The sequence below is a fragment of the Oryx dammah genome, unplaced genomic scaffold (genome assembly GCF_014754425.2).
Source record: "Oryx dammah isolate SB20612 unplaced genomic scaffold, SCBI_Odam_1.1 HiC_scaffold_15, whole genome shotgun sequence".
NCBI lineage: Eukaryota > Metazoa > Chordata > Mammalia > Artiodactyla > Bovidae > Oryx > Oryx dammah.
The window spans coordinates 35,542,237-35,566,760 of NW_024070199.1; the positions used below are offsets into that span (position 1 = coordinate 35,542,237).

The following is a 24,524-nucleotide window of genomic DNA, read 5'->3' on the forward strand; positions in this document are numbered from 1 at the left end:
GAGGAAGGGAGCAAAGAGCATGTGACAGAGGACAGAAGTAGGCAAGAGCAGAGCACAGGCCCCTAGGCTTCTGAGAGACCAACTCCACCACACATTCTGTCCCCTAGTAAAAGCCCTGCCACCCACCCCGTCCACACAGTTCTCCCAGAGCCACACTGAGCCCTAATGACAGGGACCCTCACTGTTCTCGAAAGAACCTGGCTTGCCACCCCTGGGTTGACTTGGGACTCCATGTCTTCATAAAGGACAAAAACTCCAAAGAAAGGATTGCTTTTTTTCTTAATAAGGTCTGTCCTCCCTAATGGCAAGATTTGAAATGAAATGCAGACATTTTGCTAAATCAAGGCTCATCTTTTTGATAGCAATGAGTGGCAGAATGGTTCTTTATCAAGGGGCACAGGCAAAAGGTCAGATGCCCCGGGCTGATGTATCACCATGCAATGCTACCAGGCACAGAGAAATCACAGCTTCTGTGTTCGTGTGAGTGCCTTTATCTGCAGTCTCAGACTTTCGTGTTTGTCTATCCTGGTCTTCACCCTCATGGATTAATCCAAGTGTCTGGCCCGCTTGGATTGCCACTCTCTCTTGCTCATAAGAATATAGTGCAACAGTAACGTGGAACACACAGGGAAGAAAGGAAAAGTCAAAAGTATGCACGTGGCCATATAAAAAATAAAAAACAAGGATTGTAGCCCACCAGGCTCTTCTGTCCATGGAATTGTTCGGGTAAAAATACTGGGCTGGGTTGCCATTTCCTCCTCCAGGGTATCTTCCCAACTCAGGGATCGAACCTGGTCTCCTGAATTGTAGGCAGATTCTTCACCATCTGAGCCACCAGAGAAGCTCTTAGTGAACAGCACAGGGAACTGTATTATCTTGTAATAAACTATCATGAAAAGAATCAAAACCTTAAAAATGGATGTATTCATATAACCAGATCATTTTGCTGTACAGCTGAAACTAGTAATATTGTTAACCAACTATACTTCAATTTTAAAAATGTCAAAGTGTGGACTGCTTATGTAAAAGCTGCAGATTTACCTTCTTAATCCTTATAACACTTCAATGTTAAAATTAGTCTGCGTCTCCTAAATACTGACCGGTGACAGAGAGTCCTGTTTGGGATTAGAATAAGTAGACAAGGTCACTTACGCTTTTCTAAGTTTGAGTCTTGATTCTATTGTTTTCTTTCATTTTTCCCCTCACTACCCTCTGCATCCTGGAAAGGGTGTGCTAGTGACTCATAGAGAAGTGCTTGTAGGTAAGGTCTGAAGGCTCAAGATGTGCGGAGAAATCAGATTTTGTCGTGTAGGTGAAGACATCAGAGCCAGGAGTTCTCTCTATCCTGTCACGTTTGTTTTCATTTCCAAAAAAGCTGGGTTCAAAAGTACTTTCAGCTCAGAGACAGGTGAGAAGCGAGAGCGACGTGGCAGGAGGGCTCAGCGAGACTGAGACAAATGCAGAGTGTCTGTCCAGGTGACTCGGTGCCCACACCTCCTCCACCGCATCGAGCTTGCCCTGCCTCCAACCCTGTTGCTGGTCACAGCAGGAAAAAGGTGATGATCCACATTTGCTTCTGGCTGGACACATTCTTCTGGGTTTGTTTTTCTGCCCCCACCTTTAAACCAGACACTGCCGCCTTTGCTAAGTATCAGGCAACTCTGAGGGTCTAGACGTGATATTTGGGGTGCCTCCCCTCACTGGCTGTCTCCTGAGAGACACTGTTTTCTGTGAAGCACACCCTCACCCTTTACACCACGGAGGAGTGAGGCAGGTTTGCTGTCTGGAATTCACCCTGCAGTGGTTTCATTCTCTGGTCCACAAAGGCAGTGTCAGCAGGTGCTGCCCTGTGATTTCTGGCTCTCCTGGTGGAAACAGAGGTGCTAGGTTATGGCAGAGCCTGCCCAGCGGGGCTCCCACACCCACAGTGCCGTGGTTTCCCTTCCTCCCAGGTTCCCATTGTCATCTGTATCTAGCAGGGCTGGCTCACCTTCCTCCCTCATCCTAAGGAAACAGACCCTGCTCCGGAGCACAGGAAGACGAGAAGCAGCAGGTTCCGAGGGGGCTCCCCAAGTCTGACATCTCCGCTGCTCCCCCGGCACAGGGGAGCGGGGAGGCCACGCCGCTGACACAGCACAGCAGGGCCGCGTGCTTCACAGGGCCTGCTGTTACACCCAAGCTCTTTCTGTCCCCTTTTCTAAGAGAAATCTGAGTCTCCGTGAAGGTGAGCTTTCCCAACGTATCTGCGTCCTCTGCCAAGAGGCAGAGCGAGGATTCCGATTGGGGTTTTATCACCTGAAGTTCACTACACTCCACAGACCCTGAAGTCACTGTGTATGTCAGCAGCAGCAGCGGGGACAGGCTAGGAGCACTCAAGGGGTCAGAAGGACACAGGCGGGAGTCAAGTCTCCAGGGGCAGGACCAAGCAGGGCTGATCATGTGCGTGATCAAGGCCCAGGACTGCTGATGAACGCTCCCAGGATTCTTTCATGACCCCCACCACGCAGCTGGAATGGATCCCAGGTTCCAGGCACACTGCGCCCTCTCCCAGCCGAGGAGGCTCCAGCCTCACCCTCCCCACACGCTGGGCTTGCCCAGTGCCACACAGCTTATTTTTTAAATTTCTCCAATGCAATAAAATACACATAAAATTCAGCATTGTAACCATTGTTCAGTGTACAGTTCAGCAGCGCTACATATACTACATATACGTGAAAACAGGTCCCCAGAGCTCTTCCTCCCAAGCAGCTGAAGCTCTGCCCCATGACCGCCTTCTCCTGTCCTGTAAGCCCGACCACTCCGGGCACCTCAGGGAAGTGGGTCACACAGGTGTCTTTCAGGGGGGCTACTCTCCATGTCTTTACCCATGGTTCACTGTTGCACCTGAACTCTCCATGCTTTCACAGGCTAACTCTTATTAATCCATTAGGAGTCAGTTCAGATAGAATTACCATCTCAATCAAGTGACTTTAATATTCAGCAGTGCACTAACTGCACCCAAGTGGAGTGGTCTGGGTTCTGACCCCTCGACACTCCAGGTGCGGCTAAAGGCCTGCATTCTTGCTGGCTACCCCCGGGAGCTTGTGAACACGCAGCCCCCCAGGCCTCTACCCCGGCTCTAGGTTATTCTCACGCACACTTCACTTCAGCAAGCACTGCTCTGACTCACTAGGATGGGGTCTATGGCCTACTGCCAGGCTAAACCCAGCAGCTGCCGTGGTGTGAGCAGAGCTCCGGGGCACTTGGAGCTTGGGGCTCCGAGCCCATCACAGGAGCACGCGCTGCGGCTGCCCAGCCCCCCGTGGGAGAGCTGAGTGGCTGCAGCAGAGACCACCGCGTGGCCACGTTGCCCTGACCAGGAGTCTGTCAGCCCACAGGCTCCTCACAGGTGAGAACCCACCCTCTGGTAGACTGGAACAGTGGTTCTGCGTGTGGGCTCTGCCATCTCAAGGGTCTGTGGCCATCCCCACCTGTGCCTCGTGTGCCCGTGAAGGGGGGACAGAGCAGAACCACCTCCTGGGGCTGACGTGTGGGTGAGGGAAGGTGACGCATGTGAAGAGCGTCAGGCGGCACATTTGGCAAACGTCACTCTTAGTTGACCACAGGGGGGCTTTGGCGGTGTTTTGGCAGAATGACCCCTGCAACAGACACTGTTCATCAACACCCGACCTCTGCATCTTCCTTGCAGATATTTTCTGAGGTATCTAACCTTCCTGGCGAGTGACCTCCCCAGGTGGAAACTCTACTAGGAGCCAATCATATTCAAGCATCCTCAACGTCATGGATTGGCTCAGAGCGGGTGGTTTTGGCCAATGAGTCCTGAGGACTCTTGAAGGGCTTCTGGGAAACTGTTTCCTCATTTTTTAAAAGAAAACATGGGGGAGACGCCCCCATTCTTTCAAGGATATTGTCATACATGGATGTGATGCCCTGAACTGCAGCCCTGAACTGCAGCAACTGTGAAGGTTGGTGGTCTGAAGATGAGACAATGTGTTTACAAGGCAAAACAAAAAGATGGAAAGAATCTGGGCCCTCGATGAGGTCCGAGATGCTGCCTCCGCCAACCTGTGGCCGCACCTACTCAGGGACTGGCTTGATGGAAAAAAATAAATGTTCTTAGTAATTTCAGCCTAAAGCATCCTAACCCATAGAGCGAGAGACCACGTTGACACACGTTTTTACTCTGCCCAGGACCTAACACCTGCTGTCAGGCGCCATGAGCAAAGGAGTGGAAGCTGGGAATGAACGGGCAGGGGCGGGGAGGGTGACAGGAGAAGCAGGAATGTTCCAGGCTAGTGCAGGTCCAGTTCTTCACTCGTCACGGCAGAAGTGAGCTGCTGTGCTGGCTGGGTGAAGGAAGACAGGGAAGGCCACGGAGGCCAGCATGCACTTGCTCTTGGGGAGGGGCTGGTACAGTCTGCAGTGCAGCCCTCTCTCAGGAAAGGGTGGAGGGGATGGGTGGGCCCCCCGGAGCTTCTGCCCTTCAGGGAAGCAGCTTCCTAGGGCAGCAGCCGAAGTCACGTCCTCTGCAGGCCGGTGTGCTGGGCAACACCGGTGAGCGTGGAGGCCCCTGAGAAGTGACTCCTGTGGGCTGTGGGGATGCTCGAGAGACCAGTGCTCTGGCTTTCAAGAGTACTCCTGGATGGACTGTGTTTCCTGGTGGGAAGAGGGAATTCAGAACTGTCTTCTCCACCAAGAAAACCCAGCTGTGGTGCTTTTCCTGGTCTCCCTGGAGCCTGCATGGGGGTGGGCGTGGGGAGGGTCAGGGGGATGATCAGGCGCACGTGTGCACAGGCCAGGCTACCGGCAAAGAGTGTCAGGGAGGAGGGCAAGGGGGGGGGGCTCATTCTTCTCCCCCATGGCTCCCTTTTCCAGAGGAACCAGGTTCCACCCACCAGCAACAGTCCACACACCGCAAGGAGGCGTGGAAATGGTACATGCAATGGTGCATATACGCCCACTGCCTGCAACAGATCAAGTGTGTGTGTCTGGCGGGGAGGGAGGGGGGACGTTGCTGCTGAGACCCCAGGCCTTCTGAGTGTAGTCCTGTTCCAGAGGGTATGGTCTTTTGCTTGGTCTCTGGGTGGCAGAGTGATCCGCCCTTCCTAACCCTCGAAGAAACGGGACAATGGCCTCTGGCTAAGGGGAGATGCCCGTCTTCCTGGGGCGTCTGTGGTGGAGTTGGTTACGGCAGACTCCTCGGCAGAGGCACTGAGCTCCAACAATTCCAGGATGATGTCCCAGAGGCAGTAAATCAAATGCCTGAAACAAACGAACAGGACAACTTGGGGGAAGGTCTGGCTGGGTCTCAGGGCACCAGATCCTGTTGATGACATTTATCTCACCTCCCCACTGCCCGCTACTGATATCCTCAGTGGACTGCCACATCTCAGCTGCGAAATAAAAGTCTGCTGAACTAAGGAAGGCTAGGATTGCAACAAAGGTGGAAATGGTACTTGAGACTGGATTTAAGGAAATTCCCTATTTCTTTACATCTAGCATGTTGGCACTGCTCTGAAGAGTCTGAGCGAGGAGAATCCCTGTAGTAACAACTTACTAGGAACCTTCAGGTACCCTATGAAGAGGCAGAGACAGGACGTGAGGAGTGAGAGTTCATGGACACAACGAGCTCAGGGCAGGGCTGAGAGGGCGGGAACGCGCTCTCAACACCAGTGGAATTCTCCATCCCCGGGCACCGGCCAGGGGACCATGACCTCTCTGTGCTGAGAACTGCCAGGGCCTTCTCAGGAGCTCTCACAGGGGCCTGCATAGAGTTCTTCCCAATGCAAAGAGTGGCTGCTCCCACCAGCTCCCGACCAACTGACCCCTGCTCAGGAGCCAGGAACACAGTCGCTGCACCTGCAGCCGGGGTCCCGGGCAGGGAGACATTGCGATCCCAGTCTTCTCAGTACAGCCGTTTACCCAGAAACCCGGGACCCTCTGGGACCAGAGACGGCTTCTGCCATGCCCACCTGTTGATGAGGGGCTGCTGCAGCGACTCCAAGACCAGACTCCAGCTCAGCCGGCATTTGTTCTCCCCAAGGATTTCTACGATGACATCTGAAGAGGAAAGGTGGACATGGCTTTAGTTCACCGCGAAGCCTTAGCCTCTGCGGGGACTGTCTCCTCAGGATGTCTGCTGTCTTTATTCCCACTGGGTACTTCTGGCACATCTCTGAACCACACAGACAAACTATATCCTCAGGAGACAGGGAAAAGCCAACAAAAATGGTTCTTAAGTTAGATATCTGAATAAGAATGGGCCCCAGGAGACAATTCTGTAACCTGTCGCTGCTTCTGATACAACGGTGTAGGTTGAAGAGTGGAGGTTAACAAGAGTAAATAACACAGTCTAGGGTAAGAGTCCACCACTGTACCCTCCTCCCCCCAGCACAACCACAGGCAGCAAACTGCCTTCCTTGTCCTCCAAAAAAAAACCATATAAAGGGAAGGAAAAAGTCCTCTTCAGAGTTTGTGTCTATGTAGCTGAGGACCGTGCACTTTACTCACTGGCCGCCAGTCCCCAAGCTGGGCTTCTGCAGGCATGAAATGCTCCTCCCTGGTCCACAGGGCTGGAAGTCATCACCTGCCCCGAGGACGCTTCTCATTCCCTCAGCCTCCCCAGAAGTCCCAATCACTTTCCTGTTGGCCTCAGAAATGGCAAGTCAACGCATTTTCTGAGTCCTGCTGCAGATAAGGCAGTCGAAAATAGGAGAAGGGCGTGGGGTAATGGCAGGAAAGCGGGGTGGGAAGGAAGGCTACGGCACCATCAGTCTCTCTGCAGTCACCTGGCAGGACCCCCATCAGGCTCTGCAGAGCCTGTTTCTCAGCCGCTGCCTTCTGTTCCGGGGTCCTCATAGGCCGAGGACACTTGGGCAAAGCCCCGCCCGGCCAGATGGACTCCTGGAGGAGCCGGAGGTATTGCACCCAGCGCTGTGGACACGTCAGATGAGCCACCTGCACCTCCAGCCACCTGCAGGGGAAGACAGAAGGGTCAGGGCAATGTGGAGGACCCAGAGCCAGGGGGAGTCCTCCAGGCAATGAGGACAGAACAACGCCAAGGCAGCGCCAGCTCCCACAGGTGAGACCAAGCCAGTCGACAGCGTGGGCTCCCAGAACCTGAAGATGAGCAACGATAGGATTACAGTCATTCACTGAGTGCGAGCACCCACGTGTCAGGGGCTGAGAACAGAGCATTTGCAGGCTGCTGGCTCTGGGGAGGTTGCACCTTTCCAACCGTCCTCCAGTGAGAAGCTCCGGGACTTCTCAGTGCCGTGTACACAGTGCAGGGTCTGGGGACTTTATACAAACCCCTATCCGTGGCCACCCATTCACGTCCCCACAACCTGTCTTGAGGACTCTTGACATCACCCGTTGCTCCTGACAGACCAGGCCTTCTCCTTGCAAGCAGCAGAACTCTGTCCTTCTGGCAAAACCTGTTCAAACCCCACATCCTCCACAAATTCCTTCCTGAGCATTCCACCCAGAAATGCTCGCTCCTTAGGCCTCCTGTGGTGCTCCTTCTACAACAGAGACCAAGCACTGGTATTCCAGTTTGGAATATGGATTGCTGCCTCATACATTTACAGCTCGCCTTTTCCCAACTACATTATAAGCACTGAAAGAGTTCCCCACCACAAAATCTTCCCACAGTGAAATGTCAGTTGACTGACTGGCAACTGCTCTTACTACAGTGAAAATGTACCCCTCTGTCTTGCTTTCACAAATGAGTCAATAACCGCAATCTGCAGGGCCTGCGAGACATTTCCACCGAAGCTCTTTCCCTGTCTCTGCAGGTTTCCAGAGCGGTGTGGTCACTTGTTGAGGTTCGACACTGCAGAAGCCTCCTTCGTGGGGCCCGTGTTGAGAATGGCATGGCCGTCACGGGGATGAATGGACTGCTGGCAACGTCACTCACGCAAAGAAGACTTTATTTGGTGCCGCACCACACAGCCCATGCCATCACTCCAGACCTGAGCTGCCTGTCGTCCATCCAAGAGTGGAGGGGGCTGCCAAGGCAAACTTTATTTAACCTCCACTCTGCCAGACAGTCTGCATTCCGCTCACGCTAGGCATTCCAGCTTTGGGGGCTGCACTCCCCCAGGCCCAGGGCTCACAGATGATTCTAAGAATAGGAAGTCTGAAAGGTAACGGCAGGGCAACAACGGCAGACATCGATGGAGATCAAGAGCGGCACAAAGCTTGCCCGAAATAGCCATCACCATTTGGGCTTCCCAGGTGGTTTAGTGGTAAAGAATCTGCCTGCCAGGGTTCAGTCCCTGGGTCAGGAAGATCCCCTGGAGAAAGGAATGGCCACCCACTCCAGTATTCTTGCCTGGAGAATCCCATGGACAGAGGAGCCTGGCAGGCCACAGTCTGTGGGGTCACAAAGAGTCGGACATGACTGAGCGACTAACACTGTCCCTTTCAGCCAGCATTAGCTCTAGCTCAGCCTCTCGTTCACGGATGCAAACAACAGGCTGGCCTGCCCTTCTGCTTGACCTTCAGTCTGTCCTCTGGAGCCAGTAGCACCTGCGACTCTTTGGAGAGACCTCAGCATCCACTCAACCCTTCCTTGTCTGAGCGTGACAACAGCAGCCCTGGGCACCCGGCCCCCTTGTGGGCCTGCTTTACTTTAATGGCCATTCACTCAATGGGAACAGGACCTCGAACTGCATTTGGGCAAGGAGGTCCCCTCTGCTCCCTCCCCTGGTGACCAAGCATCTCATGAACACATGCTGGATGCAGAACAAATGTTACCATGTGGCAAGATACAAATTATACAAACCTACTGGACTGTAACCCATCAAACTCTCAGTGCGGATACTGGGAAGAAGACTCACAGTATGAAAAAGCAAGAATAAGCCCCCGATGAGGAGGATGAGTCAGTGAGTCAAATAAAATTGTCAGAGCTTAGCAGAACTAATTGACAAAGACGTTTGAGGTCACCAAGCAAAACATCAGCTGCTGAACAAAACAAAGGCTTCAGTAAGCGCCCTAAGCCCTGAGGCACAGGACTAATAAACAGAAGGGCCTAGAAGAGTCAGTCCTGGGAATGGGAGAGGCAGGACCTGTGTAAACCAGATGCAATGAAACCAAGTGTCTAAAGAGAGGGGTCTACTGCAGAAGGGGGAGCTGCGCGGTTCAGTGCTCTGTTACACCTCAGGCCCCATGGGCAGCAGACAAGCTGCGCCCACCACACGGACGCTTCCCTCCCTTTTCAGGGTCCTCTTCCCACCCCTATTCCTCCTCCTCCTCTCGAAGGAAACAAGGGGCGGCCTCCTGGGCACTGGGATGAGCCTGCTTTCATTTCCCAGCCAGGGTAGAAGGCAGCCTGTGGAGAAGACAGGCAGCAACCTTTTGTTGATAGAACATCGGAAGTGTGGCCTCTCGACAGCATCCCTGTCTGGTGGGGGAAAGCGATCAAGTCCAAATCCAGAGAATCTCCACCACCGCTGCTGCCCCACCCGCAGACAGGACAAACCACCTGTGCGCCAGAGACCCCCCTCGAAAGCAGGCTTCATTACTACACACAATGCCCTTCCAGCAATCTGTATGGTCTGCCCAACACGCTGCACAGAAACAGTACTTGGTAAACAAGGAAGAGCACAGGGATTTCTTCATCCAACCATCGCTTCTCTCCTTCAACCCATTTCCCCTTCCTTCTATTCCACAGTGAAGCTCCACGCACACCACCCTTCTTTATCTAACACTGTGAACTCCCTCAGTCCTGAACCTGGGCTGAGGCACAGGAAGCCAGCAGATGAGGCTCTGGGGTGAGTGTTAAGCAACCGACACCCTGACGCCAATCCTTAGCTCCCTTGTTGTTTAGTCACTAAGTCGTGTTCATCTCTTTGCAACCCCATGGACTGTATAGCCTGCCACGTTCCTTTGTCCATGGAATCCTCCAGGAAAAAATACTGGAGTGAGTTGCCGTTCCTTCTCCAGGGGATCTTCCCGACCCAGGGATCGAACCCACGTCTCCTACGTTGGCAGGTGGATTCCTTACTAAGCCACCTGGAAAGCCTCGTTAGCTCCCTGCATCTCTCCATTCCACATGTCATCCTTCTGTTCTTAACCTAGGGGTGGGGAGGGTAAAGAGAAATCTGTGTCTTGAAGCACAAGGAATGGAATCTGTGTCTGCAGTCCAGTGTGCCATAATAGCTCCTCCAGCATCAGGTTCTGGAATCTGCTGCTACCACTGTTAAGCTAAGAGCTCCAGTTTCAAGGTGGAGATACACACACAGAATCCCTTGGACTATTTACTATTTACAAATTATTTATAAGAAATCATTTACTAAATACAAATGTTATTGTTGATGTAACACAAGATGCATGAGGTAAATACGCTAAAATAAATATGGAGGAGAAGAGCCTCAAATAGCACTGGTTTTATTTTCTACTACTATTCCAGTTCTGATATTTGATTTAGATATCCTCTTCTACCTTCTAGCTTCTCCCCAAAGAAGAAGAAAAAAAGCCAGACCACAACTGTTCTGTCAGATCTCTGAAGGACTCAGAGCACAGAGAAGACGTTCTAGGGGGCCCAGAAGAGGCAATAAAAGGAGAAAAAAACAACAGCAGATGGACACTGAGACATGTAAGAGCTTCCGGTGCCAGACATGGAAGAACAGAGGATGCAGAGACCAGGGCACCCATTACACTGGGAGTCCATGTCCAGTCCACATTCAAAGGAACCTGGTCTGAAATAGCACCACACAGAGAAACAAAGCGGTGGCTAAAAATGAGACAGTTTAATACTAGGGCTTAAGATGGCACTTCAAGGTTAGCAGAAGGTCATTTTCCGTCAAGAGAGAAGAATCAAATCTCATGAGTAAGGGGAGAAAGCTTTAAGGGACCACATCTAAGCCAATTAACCAAATTCCCCTCACATCTTTTCTAAGACTGCCTCCATGGCTGAGAGAGGAAGGCCCTGGATAAGTATGGCTTCATTGGGGGGGTGGGGCACGGCTTCCCAGGTGGCACAGTGGTGAAGAATCCAGCTGCCAATGCAGGAGACACAAGAGATACAGGTTTGTTCCCTGGGTCAGGAAGATCCCCTGGAGAAGGGCATGGCAACCCACTCCAGTATCCTTGCCTGGAAAATTCCATGGAGAGAGGAGCCTGGTGGGCTACAGTCTATGGGGCTGCAAAGAGTCAGACACGCCTGAGCAGTGCTGATGGCGGTGGGGGGAAGGGCGCATAGGGTTAGGGTTTTCACTGCTGTTCTCTCTTACAACAGACAGAGTGCCCAGAACCAGACACAACCTCACAATGTGCCCCGACCAGCAAAGAATGCAGAGAATGGCGCCTTCCTCAAGCCAGATACCATACTTGTGTATTACTACAGTCAAAGACTGTACTGGCTTTGGGACACACACACTAAAGCACTGACTCATCACTGGGTATGCAGCCAACTAGAACCCAGAGTCCACGTATGTGCTTTAACCAGAAATCACAGACTCCTGTTAAGTCTAGGCTTGTCCTTTGGTACTATACTTGTGTAATTAAAAAAAAAAAAGAATCTAAATTCTGCTTTATAATATTTATTTCTGTTAAATCTCATCTTGTTTGCTTTAGACTACCATTCTAACTCTTCTGCAAGGAGATCAAACCAGTCAATTCTAAAGGAAATCAGTCTTGAATATTCATTGGAAGGACTGATGGTGAAGGTGAAACTCCAACACTTTGGCCATCTGATGCGAAGAACTGACTCATTGGAAAAGACCCTGATGCCGGGTAAGACTGAAGGCAGGAGGAGAAGGTGATGACAGAGGATGAGATGGTTGGATGGCATCACTGCCTTGATGGACATGAGTTTGAGGGAGCTCTGGGAGTTGGTGATGGACAGGAAAGTCTGGCGTGCTGCAGTCTACGGGGTTGCAAAGTCAGACATGACTGAGTGACTGAACTGAACTAACTCTTCTAAAGTCTTCTGAATCTTGACTTCTGTCACCCAGAGTATTAATTATATCTCTAAGATCAGAGTTACTTGCAAATTCACTGACAAACAGGATAATTCTATGCTTTCACTAGAAAGTGCCCTCTAGGCTGTCAAGTTATTAGCTACCTGGGCTAAAGATCCTCAGATAGCCATGAACCACTTAAAAGTCCCACAGTTCAGATCATGTATGTCCATATGGATATTAGGGAAATATGGCACAATCCTGTTGAAATCTGCAGACAATACAACAACCTATGCATTCCTGTCATTTAATGGCCTACCAATCCTGCTAAGACAGAAAAAAAGCCTTGCTAACAAGGTTAGCATTCCCACTGAATGCACGCTGGGTTCTGGGGCCCATGTTTCTCTTCCTGAGAGTTCACAAAACATCTATTTAATAGTCTACTTAAGAAGTTTCCAGAGGTAAAAGTCAGGGTCAGGAGCCTGTATCCATTTTTTAAAAGGCTAGTCACTTGTCCATCTCCGAGCAACACATCTCTATATAGAAATTTTCTTCATGATCTTAGATCTTCAATGATAAATGCAAATTCTTTCAGTTCCATGGAACAGAATTCACCTGGTCAGGTACCTGGGTTTTAAAGCAGATGAATGCTCTCTTGTTATTTCCATTCCTATTTTGATCTTCAATTCTAGTTTAATCATGCTTCTCACTTCTTCTTAGACCCTTTCCTTTATGCAAAAAAAAAAAAAAAACCACAGAAATTTATCCCAGGCAAAGAACACACCAATTTGCTGTTGAATAAATGAATAAATAAATGTTTTCTCAAGGTAGCCAGTTAATACTACAAGATCTGTTCCAAACAATTTACCTTTGTTGTTCCTGTTTTAAACTTTAAAAAAAAAAAAAAAAGCTTTCCCCCTAACATGTATCCACAATGTCAGCTCCTTCTGAGTTCAAGTTTACTGGACATCATTCTTACCAGTTCTAATTTCTACTGTTTGCATTACTCAGTGCGTGTCCCTTTTCTCGGTTTTTTCATATATGTTCATCTATAATCTGATCCCAGTTAACTACTCTGGTTTCATCTGATGCTGATTCTTCTCCTTCCTTGTCGGAGTCATGTGTTTAATCTGTTTATTCCATTTACTCAATACATATCGGTTGAGCTTCTTAAAAGTTTCAAAAGAACAAGATTGTGAAGTTTTGATGGCAGGGATCTCAGTTCATTTTGGTGTCTTAGCATTTACTGGACTAGTACAATTCACATAATAAGGCATCAAATATATACTGAATGAATCAACCTTATTCAAAATGCTCCATGACAAACTTTAAGTCCTTTTGTTACTGTGGCATATAAGACGGATTCTCTGTTATTTTCTTCTGTGAATTCTAGTTCACTTCCGTCTACTTTCCTTTCTGTGAGCTATTTCCCATTCTATTCAGTCTTAGTTTTACCTCAGTTTTCCTTGCAGCTTCTTCTTCTTCGCTGAGTCGACGGGTGTCCTGCCAAGTAAGCCCTTCCTGTGGTCCTCGAGTTACATTCTCACTGGAGGCCACCATGTAGCATCATGTGCCAGAGTAAGGAAGTTTACAAACTTTCCCCCTGTTCCAGCTACACAGTTAACTGTTCAATCCACACCTTCCTCTTTCTTCCAAAGACAGAGCTTACAGGTAGAAGGATAGAAATCTAGGCCTTGAGGTCCTTAAGTTTTCTATTGGAAATCTGAAACTTATTAGAGATACAGTCCATGCTTCCTCACGTGTCATTATCTAGCGTCACACAAAAGTAGGTAATAATCCATTGACTTAATAAGCAACAAGGAACTTTCAGCATCACAAGTCAGATATATTATTTGAAAGGCTACTATACCATCTGCTAGCATTGCTTCTCAATCCACAAGGGAGAACCAGAGTCATTCTTGATTTTGCTTCTTCTCCAACCCTAGCCCACGTGCCCCCTGCAACATCACCTAATTACCGAAGCAGTTACTAAAACCGGTCGAGCCAACCTCTTCAGTACTCAGGGCTACATGAATTCATCACCCTTTATGATCTCTGCAGCACTGATCTTTGCTTAGGTCCTCATCACCCCTTTCCCAATTTGTCTCCCTGGTTTGAACATTGCTTCCTTCAATTAATCCTCAACAGCACTATGTAAATGATTTTTCCAAGTTACTAAGTTGATCATGTCATCATCTGTTTAATTCTGTACATGTTTTGCTAATGAACAGAGGTGAATCCTATGCTCTCTGAACAGCGACAAGGCTCTGTATGGGTCAGCGCCTACTGAGCTCTGCAGTGGAATCTCTGGCCACGCTGGCTACATGTCGTACATCCCAACAGTTCCAGACTTCTCTGAGTACCACACATACGCCGTCTTGCTTCATTGTTCTGCCTTCACGCTCTGTTCTCCAACACCAGCTCTCAATTTCCCTTTATCCTTTAAATCCTATCTCAGAGGTCATCTCCTCTATAAACCCTCCCTGGATTTCTCATAATTTACTTAGTCCCTTCTCTTAATCATGAACAGAGCTGTTTTTAAAGTCATAACTTTATACTATAACTCCTTATTTATAAGATTGCCATCTCTGACTGGATACTAAACTTCCCAGGGTAGGAACCTGGGGTCTTTTAAATTTTGATCATTTAACTCAGCATCTGGCACACAGTAGGTGATCAATAAGTACTAGTTACTAAGTGAATCACTGCTGTAAGTGGGACAAACACTGGTCTTAATGCAAGGCACATAGCTCACATTAAGCTGTGCAGAAGGCAAACGTCTCAGTACTCAAAGCAGCAAAACAATACTGAGTTATCTGTGCTGATGGAGGACAATAATAAAGGTAGATAATTTAGAAATCCTTTGTATCTGGCATTTTATATGCATCTACATAAACGTTTGGCAGATTTATCTTCCTAAGAACTTTCTAGTCAGGCTAATATTAAAATTAAGCTGTGTGCCAATATAGCAGCTGTAGGGTGGATATTAAATGAAGAATACTGGGTAATAAGTCAGCTGTGCTAGAACTCAGAACTCACCATGAAGAATCCACACAATCACACCTGGTTCTGCACTCACTGGAAGAAAAGAGAGGTGGAGGGCAAAGGGGGTCAGCCATGCTCCATAAATCCTAGAAAGGACAGACAGCTGCCAGCAGTCTCGGTTTTTGTCAGTTTTCCTGGCAAATAGGCCCAGAGGATAGAGGAGGCTGAAAGTCAAACAGAAGCAAAAGGGTTTTGAGGACTGTGAGTCATGTGTGTATTTTGGGAAGTGCCCCCGATGGATGGAACAGCACTGAGCTGAATCCAACCCATCACTTGAAGCTAGCGAGAATAATGTAGCAGGATACTTGCGTAAAAAATGGCCAACAGCAAAGGTCTGGCTACCTTTCTAAAAAATATGGAACAAGGAGTCACTTGGGGGCTCTGCGCTCATGGGATAAAGACAGTCTGATCGTATATGGAGATCTTTAGAAATCTGTTCTAGACCAAGCATCAGGACACTCAGGATTCCAGTTTCAAAGGTGATCACACAAACCTATGTCCCTCTGAAGGCCTTCAGGACAACTGTTCTCAGCCTCACACTAGGCTGTCATCAATGCACCATAAACCAGCTCTGAGATCAGGGCTAACAGGCCTCAAAGCTGGGAAAAATCAACCACACATTTTTGATATCTGCCTGTTTTTCATGTGGCCCCAGTAAGAACAACAGCAGGACACGTTCCGCACAATCAGCTACTCCCTCCATGTTCCCTGGAATCTCTCCTAGTCCAGAGTCTCCTGTCTGGAAGAGGCCATCAGAGTTTTCACCCCAATACCACACATAAAACTGATCTGCACCCTTCCAGGGAAACAAAGCCCAGCGGCTAGAAGAGCCATGAGGCTTCTCGCAGTGTGCTGCAACCAGGGACAGCAACACTGCAAAGCCACACGCAGAGAAGCAGAAAGAACTGAGTTCTGAATTCCTTCTTAACGGACTGACTCTGGCCCTGCCTTCTTTACAAAGTTGCTGAGATCAAAGGAGAAAAATTGAAAGTGTTTGTGAAAGTGCTTGTGTGTGGGTGCGTATGTCAGAGAAAGGCTTCTCTGGATCCTCTTACAAAGCTCTACCAGGTCTAGGGAACTAAACGAAGGGGCTAAGGAGTGAACTCTGCATTTCATGCTTTAGTTTCCCCTTCTGTAAGACTGACTCTCCTGGTGGGCTCAGGGATGTGTCAGAACAGGGAACCATCTGAAGGGGCAGGGGTGAAGAAGAAAGAAGCTGGCTGACAGAGTCAGGGGCACAAAGGAGAGGGTGCACGAGCCACCTCTGGGCCATGGGGCAAGACAGCAAATGCTGCATCACTAGCTCCCCAGGGTAAGGACTACAACTGCAGCTCCCTGCAAGACTTGCAAACAGGGACTGTTTATCCTGTGGTGCCACCTGGAGTCCAGATGAAGAATTCACACCTAACTGCCCCAAGCAGTAGAGCCCAGCAGGCTTTCCATACTCTCTGCGAGCGCGTACACACACACACACACACATACACACACACTCAGAAAGGGGCTGGGTGAAAGTACGCAAAACATGTTTAAAGGCAACTATTAAAAGTAGAAATAATGTCCATTGCCCTCTTTAAAAATGTTCCAGTGTCTGGAACATTCTTGACCCTAAACCATTCTAAGGGATTCGTCTTGCAAGGTCTAACTTTATTAAACACTTTCCTCTCTAAAGCCTACCTAACAATTACCCTCAAGAATCCTTATGACTTTTTTAAACGGTGTTTATGGTCTATACTGTGTTCTTTGACCTTACACTGTTCAGTATTTCTAATGGATTCTTGTGGGTTATTTATTTTCTTAGGCTGAAAGGACCTTATTGGAGAAAAGGCCTGAAGAGCTAGCAGTCAGCAAGTCAACGCAGTATCAAATCTCACAAAGACTTTTCAAAAATTATTTATAAAGAGGTCACCATAACAAGAACTAAATAAAGTTAGTTTCCTAGAAAGTAGTGTTGGGAGCACCTGGGTTAAAAGGTAGTTCCCTGGTTCTGAAACACTGGGTACAACTTGGGGAGGTGTTAAGTAGGAATGTGAGGAGGACAGGACAGAGTTCATAGACAGCTAAAATGGAGGAAGACACCCTAATTTGAAGGATGCAGAAAAGGCCATGTGTCTCACAGGGTGTTTGCTCCTAAGAGATCACAAAGTGAGCTCACTATAAAGACCTCACCAAAAAACCATCACAATGTAAACAGATTCTCTATCCTACAGCAGATGTGTGACCGCCCTAGGGAACAAGACTCCCCAAGGACACGGGACGTGGGGCTTGTAGAGATGGACAAGAACTCACATTTACTGATGCCACCAGATGGCAGGCATGCAAAGTCATCAGTTCACAAGCAAGGCACTGTTACTCCCACTCAGAGTAACTGGAGCAAAGGTGAGTCACAGACAGCAAGCCTCAAGGGAAGATGTGAATTCAGACCTGTGTGACTTCAAAGCCCATATCCTTAGTTTCACACATGGAAGGACAGAGGGTGAGAAGGCAAAGCAGTAGGAGAAGCTTCCAGAAGGTCCAAGCTTAGGTGGGAGGCCCACGCTGGCAGAGGGCACTTTGTTCCTCTGCAGAAGAGAAGGCCGCTGGGGTGGGAGATAGCCCGAGGCCCAGCCATGACTCTGGGGGATCTGGGGCAGCTGCCCAACTAAAGAGCTGTGGGGGAGGCAGGCAAGGGGGTTTCCATTTACATCTGTGTTTCTCATCCCAGCAGCGGTGGGGAACTCCTGAGATTCTCACTAGCGATGAGAAGAGAGACCAATTCAACCAGAAGGGCAAGTGACGTTCATTCATTTGACAAAAACTTACAAAGTACCTTCCATGTACACAGCTAAATGCCTACAACAGGATGGTAAGACCCAGTGCCTGCCCACCAGATGCTTACAGTCTGAACCTGTCCTAAAACCTGTTTCAGGCTCCTCTTTGTAGTTATAGATAGGCAAGAGATGGCAATAATTTGACTTCGAAAAAAGGTTTTGACGCTTAAATATGTCATGATGCTCTGGTTTTAACTGCTGCCAATTCTGCACCTGTGAGTGTACGAGAATGTAAGAGCATATCCCATACATGGAAGTGCAAATGCACATTGAGCTGTTACAACCGTAAGGACGGATTCAGGTAGAAACGGTCAGCACACAACAGGAAAGGCTGGGAGCTTTGATCCTATGATGGGTAGAATAACAGACGCCTAAGAAATATGGCCGGGAGGGCACTCATATAACTGGAGACCACTGAAGCCCATCCTGATCCAGTCTCCCAAGTCAGAGCTCCCCTTTTTCAAGGTCTAGCAGAAAAGGTGGGGGACAAGTAGTGTTCCTCTCCCTAAGGAAGCACGAAACAACCTGAGCAAAGCCACTGCTGCAGAACAGAGACTTCAGCCCCTAAAAACCAGGCCAGCGCTGGAACTAGAGGGGGCAAGGATGTAATCAGACAGGAAAACTAGACTTGGTTTGAGATCATTTTGTAGCTCTTGCAAACGTACACATTTTTCTATAGAAGCTGTGCAGAGAAAGAGACTAGGTGTAAGACAATACAAGGCACCAGAGCTGAACTGAAAGAGAAATTTATGGAGCAAAGGGAAAAAACCATCATCTATGTGTCTTGAGAAACTCTGAATCAGAACTGTGATAACCTTTTTCTGATTGGGAATAGGACGTAGAACAGAGATACTACAGGGAGACTACATAATTTCTGATCCAGGAGTCTTTAAGAATAAAACACGGATGGAAATGAATTTATATGCTACCATCAAACATGTGTGTCTCTTGGACAGAAGTAGGACGTGGCACTTTCAGGTGAGGTCAATCCTGTGGCCACTGCCTTGTGGGGACAGGCGGTGGTGGGAAGGGGATGGGCTTGAAGGCCAGGGTGGCTTGGGTGGAATCCTGGGTGTGGCCCTTATTATAATTCTGAGAAGGTTATTTAATCTAAATAACACTTTGCTCACTTAAAAAATACACATCTACCTCAGAGAACTGAATTGCTCCTTAGTATATAGAACCCACGGCTGCTCACCTGATGTAGTATTTAGTCGATGTCAGTTCCTTTTCGGTTGCAGGTGCTCATGCCCTTTCAGTGGTGGGCCTGGAGCTGCCCGTAAGACATAATCAACGTCAGGAAGACTGTTTATCTATCTGCTATGTAGACAGGCCCACCAAGAAACAGGCCCCTGAACGGATTCCACTCAGAGAACACCTAAAGTTGTGGAGTGACCAGAGAGAATGGATGACAAGAGAATCCTTGGTCATCCAACTTGTAACTGCTCGCTGCCAGCATGGCCCTTTCCAATGGGCACACACGCCACCCATACGCCTTCTCCTGACCTTCCCTGGGAGATGACTCGTAGAGACCTCTCCCCTCGGAAGACAATTCCATGGCCTGGTACAGGGTTCAGAGCTTGCCACTGAATTTTCTCCTGGACCCACAGCATGCTCAACAACATAACCTGACATATTCTTTTTCGTCTTCTTCTCTATCTACTTCCTGACTTCGTGTACTTCTCTACTCGCCTACATCCACAGGTCATACAATTTTCTTTTTTTCCCCATCCTTCTGCCATACTGTTCTGTTCCCACGTGCCCTCAATACACACACACACGCTCATTCGCTTACTCACTCACTCATTCAATCACTCTTTAAGAAACCCTGACGCAGACACAGACACCAGGAATGTGTCTGCTGCCATCTCTGGGGCCATGGGGAGGGCAGGGCCACGGGAGGGGGCACTCGGGTACTCTCCTGCTAGCCTGGCTCGTATTTTTATCATGGCTTTGCTCTGGGCACCCAGGCGGGGATCTGGGCCAGCTTCTTCTCATTCCTTCGCTCTACATCAGGACTCCAGAATAATTTCACCCCCGACCGTGGCTGGATGCTCCTGCCCCACACCTTCTCCCGTCAATGGAGCACAGTTGTCTCTCCTCTCTCTCTCCCCCTCCCACCCAGCCAGTGTCTCAGTGTTCCAGTCCCTAAACCTGAGTCTGATGCGCTCAGAGACACTGTCAGCTTCTCCTGCTTTCTGAATGAGTGGTCTGCATAAGCTGGATTCACGCCTCGGCTTAGACTGCTCCCCCACCCCCTCCCCTCCTTTTGACTCTAACTCCAAATAAGGAGCATTCCCTCTTACATAATTGGATGTTCCCAGCACAGAAGCTGACACACGAGGTCAGGCGCGCATGCGTGCAGACTTGCCTTTGACTTAGCAATGCCTTTTTTGGGCATCTAACTTCTCCCCAGCTCCCTTCCCCCACTCTCTCCACAGTATCAACAATCAAGGGAGATTTACGCAGTTGGCTCAAACTCTTCCAACCTTGGCTTGGAAGGAGGGGTCATGAGGTTGAATTTACTCTTTTCCCTCGCAGGCCGGGGACAGAGGGATTGGGCGGGGGTGTTGGGGGAGGGTGGCGTGAAGACTAAATATGTGCAAGAGAGGGAAAAAGTGACAGCACGCATGCTTCGGACCTGGGAGCAGTCCCTGGCGTCCTAGGAAGTTATGTATATGGGTCTTTAGAGGGACCAAGGAGAATACAGAAAGCTGGAAGCAGAAGAAATGAACTTGTCTTCTTGGAGATGATAATGCTGGACGTTGGACAATGATGACATTTTTAAAAGGAGAAGCGTCTAACTTTAGACACTGTCCAGGATGGCAGTGTGTCCAGGTCAACCAGAAAAGTGGCAGCAGGTACTCGTGACATCAACATCGACTCTCCTTCTCTTTAGAACTTAGAGAATCCAGGTGTTCTGCAAATGGATGCAGCTTAGCAGCATGCAGTTCAGAGAGAGAGCAACTATGCTGCCTCCTGGGCCTCAGTCCTGGGGACAGACTGGGAGAGGTCCACCCTGACCCAGTAGGGACCAACCACACCTCTCTGAGGGTAGTGAGGACAGGTGGAAGGGGTGCTGCAGCTTTGGGGAGGTATCACATTCCAGAGTATGTGCTTACCAAAGCAAAGAGAGCCCAGGAATGCAGCACTGTGCTGGCCTCTTTAAAAATAAAAATGCAAGCTGTCCAGGGGACAGGTGACACAGACTGGCTTTAGTGTGCCGCAGAGGACTGTGTGTCGTATGTGAGTGGATGCACATTCAAATGCAATTTTCATTTTACAAGCTGACTGGCAGTCTCTTCCTGGGGAATATGGACTGCTCTGAGTCAAAGACTTCGGGGCTGGCTTTTATCTTTTCACGTCATAGGGCAAACGTCTGATCCTGCAGCTGAACATCAGACAAACCTGGGTTCGAACTGCCTGTACATACTTACTAGCTCTGTGATCTTGACAGAACAATCATGATTCTTTGCAAGCCTTAGCTGCCTCACCTTTAAAGTAGGGATTAAAAGACCTCTTTCACAGGGCTTCTGAGGGGATTAAATGATGTTGGCACAGTATCTGCACAAAGTCAGCTCTCCACAGATGTTGGCTGGATGGTGGATCCTGAAGCTAGTAAGACCATCATCGTCTACACTCTGAACCTGAAATAAGCCCTGCCTCTTCCTTGGGGAGCCGGCACTCAGAACTGGCTGGTAGAGACCACAGGCCACAGGCATCAGGTCCTCTGAGCCTCTGGAGGGGGCGCTGGGAGAGATTCCTTCTCCATGACCTCCTGACTGCTGTCTTAAGGAAGCTTCAAGAACAGTGTGACCCAGCACAAGATACTTGAGAAGAAGGTCAAGTGTACCATTAAAAAGCTGGGAATAATGCTTTATAGAGAAGATGAAAGACCGTGAACAGTGGAAGATGAGGCTCTTCATTTAACTCTAGTTTGTAGAGGCCTAGGGTGACGAAGGTGTCAACAGCTGGATTCCTATTTCAGCTGCAGCTCATACAAAACTAAATGGTCTTAAGAAGAAAGTTCTGACAGGAAGAGATATGAGGCCAATCAACAAGTACAAAATGTCATCACGTGAAAACATCTAGGATGAACAAAGGTTAACAGACCACAGTCATGGAGAACTGTCCAGAAGTACCTAGACACAAAACTCTGTTCTGCAATCCTCACTTTGCCTTCATTCAAATTCACTAAAATATTCAAAAAATTTCCCCTTTACAACAAAAAAAGGTGTCATCCTTTTTTTTTTTTTAAGTGGAAGCAGGTCAAGCGGGATTCAGCCATAAGCTCGCTCTCTGATGTTGTTTAGGGCATAAGCTACATTCACCAGATAGCCATCCACCCAGCTAACCCGAGGTATGGTTCCCGTGCAACTGTCAGGGCACAGGGGTGGAGAGGGGAGGAACTGAGCCTGACTCCAGGCTCTTCTCGTGAGGAAGGGCAGCCCTGACTCCAGGAGCTCTGCACACGGGGAAGCAGGAGTGCCTGGAGAACACTGCCGCCCCAGGACAGAACCTGTGCTGCAGGAGGCCTGGGGGCTGCCTCCTGCTGTCAGACCCACGGACGCTCTGGTCACAGGCACAAAGTCACCCAGGAAGGCCTCACAAGGTCGTACTGCTGAGAAGAACGGGTTCCGTGTGGTTCAGGGAACAGAGAGTAACAGCAGTAGCGGAAGCTGCAGCTGGAGCTGACCTGGGTGGGGCACCCCGAACGGGGAGGGAACCTGGGGCCACAAGCTGGAGGAGTCAGACACAGAAGCCACTTCTTACCCTTCCATTTTTCTGAATCGCAAGTACAAAGACCTAACATTTACTGGAGCACTTTCTTTGCACCCAGACACCTGCAGACAGACACCATGATGATTCCAAAGCTCAGAGAGACGACACACAGCAGAGCAGTAGTATGCTGCGGTGGATAAGAATGCAGGCTGTGCAGCACCGTGGAGGCTTGCGCCTCCGCCAAGTACTCACCTGGTGTACATGGACAAGGCCCTCAGTTCTCACCCGCGTTAAACCACAGAATACGTGAAAGGAGGGACCATGTCTGTTTTGCTCGCTACTGACCAGACCTTAATATTTTCTCAATGAATAAAGGAAAATGACCAAGACAGTTGCCCAGAAGGAAAGTTAATGTTAATGGATTTCCTACTTATTGTAGAATAGATACATAATTCTTTTTTCTAATAAAATTGTTAGTTTCGGAGTGACCTATTAGCATGAGTCACACGCTAACAGAAGGGTTCAGGATTCAGCTCCCGACTTTGGGATCTGCCAGGATGTCTCACACGGGAGAGGTCAAAGCATGAGCGGCCACAGCTCAAGCGCTGAGTGTGTCTGTCTGGTTCAGAGACAGGGTTCCTGGACTCCTTCAGTTGAGCAAAGCTTGCATCAGTTTCATGGTTAGAAAGCTAGCACTAGAAACTCCATCTGCGTACCAGTTTTTCAGGAAATTCAACTGGTGTTGGAATTACACAACCCAAGTTTTAAATCTCAGTATCCTATTCCCCACCACCACGTGTCACTGCTTCTTCAGCTGTGACCATGTCCACCCCTTCCTGGAGAAACTAATCTTTACTAGGAGAGCACGCGATGGTTTTCTCTTTTCTTCCTCGTTGTTGGCAGTCACAGTGACTGTATACTGTTGGTGAACAGACACGTCCACTGTAACAAGGTGAGAGGTACAGGGCCTGGGGGTAAACTGGGGGAGAACGGACCCTAGTGGAGGAGGAGCTCAGCCGAGGCAGCGCCTGAATTCAGGGGATGATGCCGGGGGTCCTGCAGGAGCAGGCCTGTCCACACCTCAGATAACCACGTGATGCTCTGCAGCTCGTCACCCCGCAGCCCTGGACACAGGTTCTCTCTTCTCTTTTGGCTGCAGGTCTCCTGGACTCTACGCTTTCCCTCTCTAGGGCAGAAATCAAGAACCACCTCCAACCTCCGTCTAACCTGAGACTCTAACCTGAAAGGGCACCCAGCAGGCCTACCTCTGGATTAGGGTCCCGAAGACAAGATGAAGAACTTTCTGCACACTCTCTGTACACAGCCATCGCCACTGTTCCATGAGCAGCAAGACAAGCAGGTCCAGGGCTGTGTCAGCCAACTCGGTCTCTGTTCCTGGGGATGAAAGGGCATCTGGAGTAACTCGGAAGAGACCCGTACTCGAGGACACATTTCAGGGCCCCGGCTCTGCTCCACCTTTATGTTAATCATCTCACATTTGTGTAATCTATCTGTATTCAAGTCAAGAGATATTTACTGCATCTCTACAAAGTTCAGTGGTAGGTTCTGTTTTTCTTTACAACTTATGTTCCTAAGTCAGAGTAATTTTGTATCTATAAAATCTTTGATTTTATATATAACTATTCTGCCTACTTTCCTTCTGGTTCTTCTGTATTTCCCCAGGCAGCTGAACACATTTTGTTCCAAGTAAGTGCTCACAACTGGTGACTAACTGGAACTGGCAAGGCCCGGTCCCCTTCCATCACTCGCCTCCACAGGACAGCAGGGAAATGTGCGGGACCACAGACGTGGGACTTGTTTTCCGTAAGCAAGTGGCTCTGAAAGCAACTCCATTACACAGAGCTGAGGGCTAGGATCCAGGAGACCTCAGTTTGATTTTGAGATAACATGTGGTTCTGGGAAAAACACTGCCCTTTTGGTAAAAGGCCATGATGATTACTCACTTCTTTCCTGTTTCAAAGACGGCAAGGGCCACAAACACGCTCAGACCCACGCTAAGCAGAACTTTTTTAAACAGATGTAT

The 24,524-nt window shown here is 49.1% G+C and overlaps 1 protein-coding gene across 4 annotated transcripts in view; it reads right to left on the reverse strand.

Annotated features, from left to right (window-relative positions):
• Nucleotides 1-4,160: 4,160 nt before the first annotated feature.
• SNX19 (sorting nexin 19) overlaps nucleotides 4,161-24,524 on the reverse strand; it is a 32,151-nt gene continuing 11,787 nt past the window's right edge. The window contains exons 8-12 of one of the 4 annotated variants that reach the window (XM_040255883.1): nucleotides 23,746-23,875; nucleotides 6,789-6,973; nucleotides 5,973-6,060; nucleotides 5,111-5,262; nucleotides 4,161-4,656 (exon numbers count right to left, since the gene is read on the reverse strand). In XM_040255883.1, the coding sequence (XP_040111817.1) occupies nucleotides 4,484-4,656; nucleotides 5,111-5,262; nucleotides 5,973-6,060; nucleotides 6,789-6,973; nucleotides 23,746-23,875 (728 nt within the window). In that variant the 3' untranslated portion in view covers nucleotides 4,161-4,483. Of the gene's footprint in view, nucleotides 5,263-5,972; nucleotides 6,061-6,788; nucleotides 6,974-11,530; nucleotides 12,635-23,745; nucleotides 23,876-24,524 lie in introns of those variants that run through there. The other 3 variants (XM_040255884.1, XM_040255886.1, XM_040255885.1) reach the window with 3 other exon arrangements.